Genomic DNA, 12,367 nt, shown 5'->3' on the forward strand with positions numbered 1-12,367 from the left:
TTTAATGGAATACTTCCTGTCTTATTTCCTGACTACGGAAATTAAACTGTGATATACTGTGCTGTATGTCTGAGTTCTTGATATAGCAATAGATGTTATCCGTTGTCTTAACATAATTTCTAAACCTCGAGTAAAAATGAAACCATGATAAATATTGTAGTGCTACAGAGTACATTTCAATGTAGGGATGGCACATTCCCAAACAAACAGTATTTTTTTTAGAGAGGTTTCCTATGCTTAATGTCTGCCCTCCCATTTAGTTCTGTAGGCTCTGACTGTTTAGATAATTAGACTGTAGTATATATATATATATATATATATATATATATATATATATATATATATATATAATGTATCTATAGATCATTATACTGTCAGTACACAACTGCAAACTGCTTGAAACTTCAGTAGTGTAATAAAATCTTACACAACAAGAAACCCCATGAAAAAGCAACTGTCTGTACACAACTTCCACCTGCTTGTGGCTGAAGCATTATTGCATGAAACCTACACGTCTCTAAAGCTGGTGTAGTTTCTGAAATGAAGAAATGTTCCCATTCTGAACACAAAATAGGAGGCATTTTTTTCCACAGAGAATTGTGGGAGTCTGGAACCAACTCCCCAGTAATGTTGTTGAAGCGGACACCCTGGGATCCTTCAAGAAGCTGCTTGATGAGAATAAGCTACTAACCAAATGAGCAAGATAGGCTGAATGGCCTCCTGTCGTTTGTAAACTTTCTTATGTTCTTAAAAAAACAAGTAACTACATGGTGGTCATCTACTGTGAGGTAGTACTTGCTTATGCAGCTTCCCGATTGGTGGATGAAAGTTCTGAGGTATCTTGGTAAGTATTTGGACCCTCCAGTGTAACTAGTATAAACACGGGCAGGTTTACTGATCTTAATGCATGAAAACTGGTAATAAAGTTTAGCAGAACATTTTGCGTCTTATTACTTTGATGTTATTTTTGAAAAGGGTTTCAAAAGGATGCAGCCGCTTTGTTTCCAAGAGGTGTCCTGGAGGTCAGGAATAATATAATAAAAAATATAGTGGAAACTCTCTCAATAGCGACAGTTCAAGAAGAGTATGCGTGATCAAGGCATTTTCACCAGCCAGGTGAACTGGGGTGGGTGGAATTAAAGGTAGGTGGTTCCATACAGAGCGCAGAGTACTTTGTGTGTTAACGATTTCCAGGGCTATCTCATTGAGGAGTCATAGGGCATATCTGAGCATGAAAAAAATGAAAAAAATGAAATAAAACTGCTGTTGCAGTGGAAATATATATATATATATATATATATATATATATATATATATATATATATATATATATATATATATATATATATATATATATATATATATATATATATATATATATATATATATATATATATATATATATATATATATGGTTCAGAACGTTGAGGGGTTACTGAATTGGAAACCGTTAGTGAGGATATGGAATGAAACAATTCTAATCACGCTGCCTTTTTTTTCTACCAGTGTGGTTTTTGAATACAATCATATGCAAACTAATAAAAAATGTAAATAGTATAACGGAGCCAGGCTGATGTTATTAGATCTATATCTAGCATGAAGCAAGAGTTAAATATATCACATTTGCACTGCTTAAACCAGTAAATAAATATGATTCAAAGCTGCAAACAACCATAAAGGTTCACAGTAAAACCAGAAATGGCTCAAAGTACAATGCAATGGGAGCTCATAATGTCTATTTCTGTCATTAAGTACACTCTATTAATTGTTTTGTTTTTTACTGGTAATTCTTCTAAAATAGATGCTCTCAGTTGTGACTTTTTGCATAAAACTTTATTATTGAAAACAAAGAAGAGATTGTGTCTTTTTATTAGAAATAATTTATTATTAGTTTATATACAAGTTAATATGTACACAAGATAATCTCAAGTTTACACCTCACCCCAGCAAACTTCAATGAAAGGGTCACAATTTTCAAATGTATCTGCCCCACTTGATAAAAATAAAACAAAGTCATGATAAAAAATAAAATGAAATAAAAAACCCAATAGAAAGTATTGAATTCTTTCCCGTAACAAACACACTGCTGTGGTTTTAAATGAGTACAGAACATAATCCCCTTCTGTCATTTCACTTTTACATTACTTTAAAACAGATTCACGATTAAAACTTGTCAGTCTAGTAGAAATGTTTTGACAAGTGATTGAGTGTTATGAAATAACAAATAGGAATTACATGCGGTTTATATTATCAGCCTGTAACTAAGCCTTTACGAATCATTGCTAAACACTGTGGTGCCACTTAATTAGCATGCATTTCATTTTATGCCTGCTCCGGCAGCTTGTTTCATTTGTTCGGTTGCTCACACCAAGGGTTCAGTGGTCACGCCAAGGCCTGAATGCTTGCAATGACATCAGACTTTCCACTTAGTAGTACATGGTATCTCGGCCATTTCCTGTGAGAGTTGACCTGCTTCCTGTGGCTGAAACATCTCTGAAGAAGCAAACAGCCAAGCAGGGCTCAACCAGAGATTGTGCCACATTACAAAAACATCTACAGCTGAGAGGATATTATGCCATATATGACTCCCTTTTAATGCAACCTTTTGTTAAACAGATAAAAGCCACTGATTGCGATTTTTTATTTTATTTTAAGGGCTGCATACCTCCTGGATCACATTATGTTTAACAAGCATGTAATCACTATACAGATCGATTACGTGAAATAGGCTTGCTCTGGGGTAAACTGAACCATAAGCCAACTGTCCAAGAAAAGCATGAAGACGTGTGTGGGTGTCCATAGAATGGGGCTCTCTCCTGCCTTGTGAATGTCAAAGACCCTCCAGACCATGCCTCATTATAGAGGAGAGGGGGGAAGGATCCCAGAGCCCTTGTCAGGTCTCTCAAGGAGGCTTTTGGCTTGCTGGACAATAATAGTGCTAGCAATGAGAACGAATAGTATCTAGTTTTTCTGCAGTCTGTAATCTTCTCGTTCAAAGCTTCACTCTACTTGTCTGTTGGTCTTGGAGATCCGGGATGACATTCAGCTTCATCTTGAAAGTTCCTTCATCTAAGGAACCACAGTTACTTAATTTGGTCACTGGGCGCAGTGTGAGCCATGCAAAATTATCAGTTATTATGTTCCTTTTTTTTTTTTTGCACCCTGTCATTGCTCAGCATGTCTTCCAGCTGTTGCTGCAGCCCCCCTGGTCAGATCCCCTCTCCTCCGTCATGTACAGGTAAGAGTTAATGGCTTCACGCAGACCCTCGCTCACCAGGGAGTCCTCTGTGCCTTCTTTGTCTGTACCGAACAACATGGAGCTACAAAGAGAGAACGTAAAGGAACACTTAACATGGTTCCATCAGGCATGTAGTCTGTATAGATCATCTGACTTTCCTCAGTAGAGTCACATTAGAATCAAAAGATAAAAACTTCTTAAGGGGAAATCATTTTAGCCACAGTAGCCAATATTTCTTCTGCACCATGTTCTACCGTCTGCAAATGTTTTCATTTTATTAGCAAACTCAAAAATGAAAGAACGGCTATAACTTCTAGCTGGAATAACAATAAACAATAAACTTCTCACTATGAATAAGTTTTTAACCCATTAAGTGCCATTGTCTTCATTTGAGGACAGGCTACTTTTGTAATTTTGTTTTAAGCCTTTTTAACTGTCTGTTATTTCAATGTTCTCTTTAACTATACTGTGATGATAACTTACTCTAATTTTGTTAACTGCAAAAGTCAAATATAAATGTAATGTATCAAATTACATCAACAGAAGCTTGTGTTGTGATTTTTTTCAAATCAGTGACTGTACAGGGGCAGGTTGTTTGTACGCAGGTGGGCCCAGTTGTTTTGTTTGTGGATCATCTGTAATGAGCTTTGTGGTGTCTAGGGGGAGGGGGGTTTGCGTACCTGTCCACATCCTTCCAGTTGAGGGTGGGCTTCCTCACGGTTATGGGCTCCGGTATGTTCTGAACGGGGACGTTATTGGAGCCCTGGATGTAGCATGGTTCATTCAGAGTGCAGCACAGACCCTCTCCTGATTCTGTAGAGAAGGGCAGAAACCAAATGTCATGACTAGAGATTAAACAAGTATTCTATATTACCATATCCGTCAGCCAAATAACCTCAAAGTCACCAGAATGGAAAGGTACTGAATACTCAAACTAGAGGCAAAATAAATGAGATTGATACTGCTCTTTACTACACCCTTGTATAACCTGTTTTCTGTTAAAAAAAAAAAAAAGTTTTGCTCTTAAGTAAAAACATGTTTTTTAAAAAGCAGCTCCTTTAATGCTCTTGAGCTGTAACTAAAAACTGATAAACGTTGTTCCTCGAGACTCAGTCCATTCCCTCCGCCCACCACAGCGGCTAACAGACTCATTCCAGCCTCAATTTAACTAGAAGACACCAACACTAAGAGAGAAGGTGTGAAGAAAAAGACCCATCTTAAAAACAGACGCTCAGAGGAGGAGGTTGAGGGCAATACAGTATAACAGCTTGCATGCTAGTGAGGCCAGATGTTCCACCCCTGTCTGTATTATCCCATCTTAACCTTTGAATGTATACGTCTTTGTGTTCTGTATGTGCGTGTGCTATTGTCTTACAGCTTGTACAGCATTTTTGTCTTTTTTAATTGTAAGTAGGTGCGATTCATGGTTCTCACCCAAAATCTCGAAAGGATAGATACACCACATATGGAACTTTCATTTTTAAATCGGTACCCGCTGACACTGTAACGTTGAAGGTATTGCGCGCAGAGACTGTATTACCCGCTGTACAAAAGAAAACACGATCCATTAGATGGTGTCGGTTTGTATACCAAAACAGACGTTATGCACAGGAATGACTGGAAATATCATAACACAGCTTCTCGTCTCTCTTGCTCCGTCACTAGTTTCGTGCGGTGTGTTCCTGATCCCCTGACACACCCAGGGTCCCTCGCTCACACTCACCTGTGTAATAGTCGACCATGTGCTGCAGGGAGGGGAAGGTGAGGCGGGCGGAGATGTAGAACCAGCCGTTCCCCAGCCGGTTGATACGATAGTGTTTGATGGACTCCCACGCGGAACTGTTGGACCTCCTCACCGACAACGAATACGAATCTAAAAAAAAAAAGAAAAAAAGTGATTCCTTTACATTCCTTTCCATACACCTGAAAGAAACTCAAATATGACTCTTTTTAAATACTGTATAATAATGTTGAGAACTGTATTTCCACCTGGGCAATTAATACCCGTTGATAATGTCACCTAGTCTGCACTAAATGTGAATAAGCAATGGGAAGCAGGTAAGTATTTATTATTGTTATTATCTGCAGGTAGTTTGGTAGGCGGGAGTTTCACAATCCACACGTAAGTGGCACACATTTCTCAGGAAGGAAATGAGCTGACGAAGTTTGGCTCTGCTAGTGTTAAATCTTTCCATTGTGTTCTATATAATAGATGATAAATGCAATCTCCACAGCCACATTGCTGCTGCTGCATATTACATGCATCGGCTTGCATGTCGCATTGTTTTTTTTGTGTGATCGTCTCTTATTAATTCTAACCTTGTCAATATTGTGTGCACCTGGGATCCTCAGCAGTTACTGTGCTGTGGTTTCCTCTTATTGTCTCTGCTGCACTAGCCTCTGTTCTGTGCCACTTAGCTGCAGCTGTTACCTTGTTGTTACTGTGAGCTCTGGAGAATGACTGTGCGACAGCTTTATAATACTGACTTGATATCAGCTATGTAAAAACTGCTTGTGTTCTGAGGGGACAATCTAGTAAAATCAGTTATTCTTTTGTTTGTTCGATCTGGCAGCGGAGGCTTTGTTTGTGTCACTGTGGTTTAGTGGGTTTCTGACTGATAAGGCAGCGAGCAAGCAGAGAGAGGTGGTGTGCTTTATTAACATACTTTATTTGTCTTTATGACAAACATGTTTTTCATCAATCACATTGGAGTTCAGAATTAGTCAGATAGTAACAATTCATCAAAACCTCCCGGCTTAACTGAGAAGCACTTTTAAAAAAGCAAATAAACAGAGTAAGTGAAAAGCCTCGGTAAATTAAAATGCATTGACTGCAGCTTACTAAACTCTGCTTGAGTGTATAATAGTGTGGCCTTTAAAGTCATCATGCAAGCCACGGTCTTTCCAAGCATGCCTCTTTGTAACGATGTACACGATTACTTCAGAAAGGCCCATTCAACAATACAATAGCAGTCATATATTCATGTGAAATCAACATTCTTGACAATTCTAATGACCTAACATCAATTCATCATGAACAGATACAGTAGAGGGTGGACAACAGCATGTTGAATGTATCATTATTGATGACTTCTTCATATGAATTAAATAGGCAATGCAATCACTTCATGGGAAATCACATGTGTTAATTACGCTGCAGTTACATTGCCCTCAGTGTGGCACTCTCACCTCTGCGGGTTTGGCTGTCCCGGATCAGAAAAGACCCGGCCCGGTTGTAAGGTAGGAGCAGCAACTCCTCTGCCTTGTCACGGCTGATTCCTTCATAGAGCCACCTGGGGGAGGTTGAGAGAGGAGACAGGTGTGAGTGAGCTCTGACAGGTAGCAGAAGCATCAAGAGGAGCTCTTTCCTCTTCTGTGAATCCCCGATAGAGCACAGTGCCTATGGAAAATCTAACAGACAGTCATGAAGTCGCCCACTGGGGAATGTATGATGTCACTCTTACATACTTGAGCAACTTCAGCAGCTGTCTGTTCTACCTGGACTAGTTCACCCCACTTACACAAGAACTAACTAGTCATTCATGGAAATAGGTCAATGTCTTATACATGGGACCTCTGTTCCAACTACCGAAGGGGCTGGGAAAGTTGGTCTTAATAGACAGATGGCCAACATAGAAGAGGTATCTTATCATTGTAGACATGGATACATAGTAATACCAAAGGAAGCATATAACATTCTCAATGTCTTCAGTTAACATTATCATTCTATGTTATGGGACATGAAAACAGACTGGTCATTATGCTGCACTTCTCTGAAGTATACTGTCCTAAGCATTACAGTATCTCATGGTTTCTTGCCAGGCTTAACCACACGTCTCAGCCCATGCTACAGTAGAACTATATTGGACAGCACTTTGCTTTGCTTACCTCTGATACACTTTGGCTGCGTAGTTGCTCGGTATGTAGCCTTCTTTGCCTGTTGCTGAAGAGGACACTTTCCACCAGTCGCCTTCCCTACAATAAAATAACTGTTTAGTTTTGGCCTAATACTATGGGAAATAAAAAAGTACAGTACCTCTAGGGACTGTTCTGTGGGGCCATTTACCAGCTGTGGTTTAAAGTTAGGTTGACCACAGGTTACTGCTGTTATGAACTACTGTGTGTATTATTCATAGACTAAGATAATGATGGTTTGCCATATAGAAGGGGGTGGGTAAAAGTGTTTTTCAAGCCAGTCATTAAGAGCCACTAAACAGAATGCATTTCAAATTGTAATTGTCAAAATGTCTGTGCATGCTTTCATGTTATTGTTATTTGCACTTACTCTGAAAGAACATTGAGCCTCTCTCCTACTCGAACCGTAGCCTCTGCCGGTCCTCCAGAAGGGTAAGTGTAAAGAGCCACCGCCACATACTTCTTAACAGCTACAAAACAAGAGCTTCAGGTTAGAGACTTCATTCTGAGCTAACGGGAGAAAACCAACAACAAAAGAACTGACACAATGCTTCTTGCTTCATATCCTTGTCATAAAATGCGGTGCTAAATTAATAAGTGTGTGATGTGCATCTACTTTCTGACGGAAATATCACTGGGTCAACATCCGGGCTTTGTCATCATGCGACAGGTTATGGCTAATTATAAACCAAACGTGTTGTTGACCTATCTGTATACGTGGTCTGTCTTCATGCATATCTTTTATCTGATCGAAATGCATGCTATTAAAAGAAAATGTGTTTAGTCACAACAAGTTTCTCTGAAACAGTTTGTGCAACCAATTCTTTTTTTTGAATTTATTTTTTTATAATTCCAGTCCAGAGTTTGCATGCAATGGTAAACATCAATACATTCATGGCGAAGACATTTAAAAGCACAAAATGAACCGAATGGTTCCTTTGTCCTCCAGCGAAACAGTTTATTAAGATAAAAGAAATATGATTCAAGCCTATCTTGTGACATATTTCTAAACCTGCCCTGCTTTTATTTCGAACTCAACAGAAACAGGTTTAGTACATTCTGCTGGTGTTTCTCCCATTCTGGCAGATCTGTTGACCCCCATCTTCTTAGCCTCACTGTTAATAAGATACATTAACTTGAGGTCCACACTGCATTATGAGTTTAGGGGCTGCAGTATTTGGATAGTGATCCCTGAGTGCCAGGACTGGTATAAGCAGTGTGTGGCAGTGGCTGATCCTCACCTGTGGTGCAGGGCAGGGTCATGTTGTTCTGCTGTGGAGTGGAGGCTGTCTGCTGGTTGGTTGAGCTGGACTGCAAGGAAGAGCTGCGCCTTGCTTTAGTGGGACGACTTCCCATCTCACGCTGGATTCCACTGGCTGCTGATCACAAACTCACAACACGCTGATGCTGGCTCTGTGGGCTGAAGGAAGCGCAAACATCTCCTCCATGTCTCTTGTACAAGATATATACACTATATATATACACACATACATACACACAGCAGTGCGCTAATGTATTAGAACACCTCAATTTGTCATTTCTTTATATACCTACATGCATGAAAACCTCTGGGGTTGAGAATTACAATTCCCGGTCAGTAATCAGTGATATTGAAACAATAGGCACTCGTGTGAAAATGTTAGATCCCTTTGAGCTTTGATTAGGCATCTTAAACAACTTTTAAAAAGTCTCCTGCCCTTATAATTTGTGGCTATGTGTTCCTTTTCTCTTACTATTACAAAGACAAAATGTGACAAGTGTGAGGTTATAAACAACGGGTGCATATATCTGAGAATGACCGTAAATGCTGTAAGTTACTCTTAAACTGAATTAGCACCTTTGATGCAAATGTGTTAAAACCTAATTTCTCATGTGCATTGAAAACAAAAACCCACTTGTCTTTATTATAAGTTGCTAAACATTTCAGCCTGAGAGCAGAGAGTAGAAGAGGCTGCGGTCATTTACACAAAGCTTCACTGGAGTATATTTAGCTCTCTCATAACCTTGTATCACTCTGCAGGTCTACCGCATTCTACAGCCTCACACTGAGTCCTGAAAGAAAGGCCAGCCTTGCTGAAGCCACCTGATTCAACACATCTGGGTGAAATACTGTGAAAAGGGGAAACTTGACTGATTCAATTCCATTACAGAGACTTCTAGAGCAACAGCTACATTGGAACTGGCACTTGATTGATGTGCTCTTTCAGAAAACGTGTTATACAAGAGTATTTAATATAACAGGTTGGAAAGGTGGCACTGGTATGATTAGCCAATGACTTACATGTACACTATTCAGTTGTATTTATTGAACAGCCTCCTGAAATAAACCCTCTCCTGCTTTTACAGTCAGTAAACTTGACTGAACTGAATGAATGCATTTGACGGCAAGTTGCATCCTTTGCTACAATGGGAGCGGTAAAGATAAAGACCGGCAGAATGTATTGCAGAACTGTTGAATATTTATATTTCTGGAAAGTGTCCTTACCATGTTCTACTTTGAACTAGTATGGTACACCATGTGCATCAAGGATAGAGCAATCCTCTATGTACCAAGACCCTACAATTTTACACAGTGGGAGAATTGAGGCATCCAAAGCTTCAATAATAATAATAATAATAATAATAATACCACTGTGCTTTGATTGCAGATTCAACACTAAAAACTAAATGAACATTTTGTATAAAGTTATACTCTAGAAATATGCTATACAATGGCATATTTTTTCCGCTGCTGTGTTGAATCTGAAAGTTTCTCGAACTTGCTTGGAGGATGTAGATAACCGCTGCTTGAAGCTTTTTTACAAAACCGAGTTTTCCAACCTCAGGCCTTACAAAATACAGCTGCTAATGTGAGGGGGTGGTGTGAGGAGCACTGGGGTTTTAGAAATAGCCTCTGGATTGACGGCCAAGAGCAGCAAGACCTCTTTTTTAGATGCTTCGCGGTCCAATTTTGGTTTTTGTTGCTTTTTTTAACTACGTCAAACAGAATACCTCGGACAAATGCTTATTGGTTTATTAGAACACATTCTTGAAAACAACTTGCCACAAAACTCAAGTGAAAGGGCTGTAGTTAGACTGCATCAAAATGCAGGACTTTATAGAGATTCGTGAAAGTTTTATGGTAATACCCAAATTCCTGGAAGAGGCTGTAATCACTGAGGAAGAGCCACATGTATCCCATCTAGGGTTGCCACCTCTGAGGTACAAAAATAGGGACATGTGAACAGAAGGGCTATTGCTAAAAGTTTAAACTATCTAGAGCCATCAAATAGGCAACATTGATAATATTATTATTATAGTACTGACAACCGATTAATAGTGCGCGTCTATTGCAGTAATATTATCATGACTTATTTAGCAAAGCAGGGACAGGTGGGGACCCTAATCCCAGTCAGGACCGTTTAAACACATTGCAGGCTCCTACTGACGCTCTTACGGCAGAGGTTGTATTTTATTGCAGTTTGCAGTTTTAAAAAAATATTTGATGTAAAGGGGGAAATTGTTGCCACAGCAATCACATGTTATTCTTTAAAATACTAACAATGAGATATACTGTGGCAGGGCAGATCCCTGCCTGTATATAAAGTGTTGGATTATGGGTTGGTGGTGGTTGGCAGGGATGGGGTTTATTTCTATCCCTGCCAAATAAATGTGAAAATGTGGGTTTTGTGGCTGTGTTTGCACATCCACAGGTGTAATTGATTATTTGTTTAATTGTGTTATTAATTTAATTAGTGTCACCTGCCTTTAATTAGCAAGCAGGTATATAAACAGGTTAAAATGGGTGGCCTGGGCTGTCTGTGTGAAGCCAAGGTCTGAGTGGAAAGACCAAAAGTTCTGTGTGGTGGGGGAAAAAAAAAAATAATAATAAAATAAAAAAAAAGGTACTGTGTGAACCTTGTGAAGTGTGGTAACTTGCAAACTGTATGTGAAGCAAGTGTTTTTTTGGTTGGTAAACTGCTTAGCCGTCCAGTGTGTTAGTTAAGAGTGAAGAAACGTTTAGTTTAGCACTCCGATGGGAGTTTTTGTTTTATTTTCTGTAAATAATGAAAGTGATTTAAAAAGTATGTTCTGTGTCTGGGTCTGCTATTTTAAAGGGTGCAAACGAGTCTTAACCGAGAGGCTGTGTTAAAACACGTACGTATATTTTTGTTGCTCTGGTTGCTGGGAAAAAAGATTTTAAAAAACAGCTATGTCAAGCCCCACAAAGTGTTATTTGCTTCACAATAGCCCCAACTGTTCTTACAGCATTAAGGAAAAATCTAATAAATGCCAACCAAACAATTGATGGTGCAACATTTCCTTAGTAATGCATTCAAAATAGAGTGAAATAGTGAATAGAACACAACTACCACCGTCCTAGCACAAAAATACCTGCAAACTGATACTTGATTCCTGTTTAACTGTGGAACAATGCAAAGCGCTGATATAAGAATCAATGCACAGATCTGTTTCTTATCACTGCAGAGGCTGTCAGGGCTGAGAATTATACAGCCTGTTATTGCAAATCAAAACTCTTTGGAAACGGGTAATGCTTCTGTGAAATTACACTGTGCTTTCAAGTGTGTTAGTAGAGTGAAATTAAAACCACAGCGAGTCCCCCTATTCCTTCCCTACCCAGGCACTGACATTCTTTTTGTGAGATATACACACCTTGTCACACTTTTTGAAAACCCAAGAACACTGGCTCTTTTGAGTCTAGCAGCTTTGCACAAAAAAAAAAGTTTTGGAGAATATCACGCAGGTTTATGTGTATACATGTCCAAATATTAAAGATGATGTAATGTGTTACATAAAACCACACACACAGATCCAGCATGATGTAGTTTGAGGTCTATAACATTTTTATAACTAGTGGCAGCAGTTCACTAGTGTAACATGCAACATCAGTAAGCTTAAAAAAAAAAAAAAAAGAATATTTATACTTACATCATTGTACCCTTTCAGTTGTTCTGGGTGTAATGCTGTGTTTCTTCAGCTGTCCTGTCCTTTATCCTCAGTCGGTAGACACTGTATTCCTCTGTGTGTGTGCCTGTGTGTGTGTGTGTGTGTGTGTGTGTGTGCTCTCCACACTCTCTCTCAAGTCCTCTTATACAGTTTGAAGTTCTGAGGTCCTCCTCTTACTTGTTCCTCTGAGGTTCAGTGTGCAGGTGTGAGCTGACGCAAAGCCAGAGCAGCACTGCCTTTGCACAGCTGGGGGCTGGTTAGTTTCTG

At 39.2% G+C, this 12,367-nt stretch overlaps 1 protein-coding gene across 1 annotated transcript; it reads right to left on the minus strand.

The window, feature by feature from the left end:
- Nucleotides 1-1,865: 1,865 nt before the first annotated feature.
- On the minus strand, nucleotides 1,866-12,367 carry LOC131702161 (src-like-adapter 2). Its single transcript, XM_059004354.1, has 8 exons — nucleotides 12,083-12,367; nucleotides 8,395-8,573; nucleotides 7,524-7,623; nucleotides 7,127-7,213; nucleotides 6,428-6,531; nucleotides 4,962-5,111; nucleotides 3,919-4,051; nucleotides 1,866-3,320 (listed from the first exon to the last, which is right to left on the minus strand). The coding sequence occupies exons 2-8, from the start codon at nucleotides 8,507-8,509 to the stop codon at nucleotides 3,173-3,175; spliced, it is 837 nt and encodes a 278-aa protein (XP_058860337.1). The 5' UTR covers nucleotides 8,510-8,573; nucleotides 12,083-12,367; the 3' UTR covers nucleotides 1,866-3,172.

The sequence above is a fragment of the Acipenser ruthenus genome, chromosome 29 (genome assembly GCF_902713425.1).
Source record: "Acipenser ruthenus chromosome 29, fAciRut3.2 maternal haplotype, whole genome shotgun sequence".
Lineage (NCBI taxonomy): Eukaryota > Metazoa > Chordata > Actinopteri > Acipenseriformes > Acipenseridae > Acipenser > Acipenser ruthenus.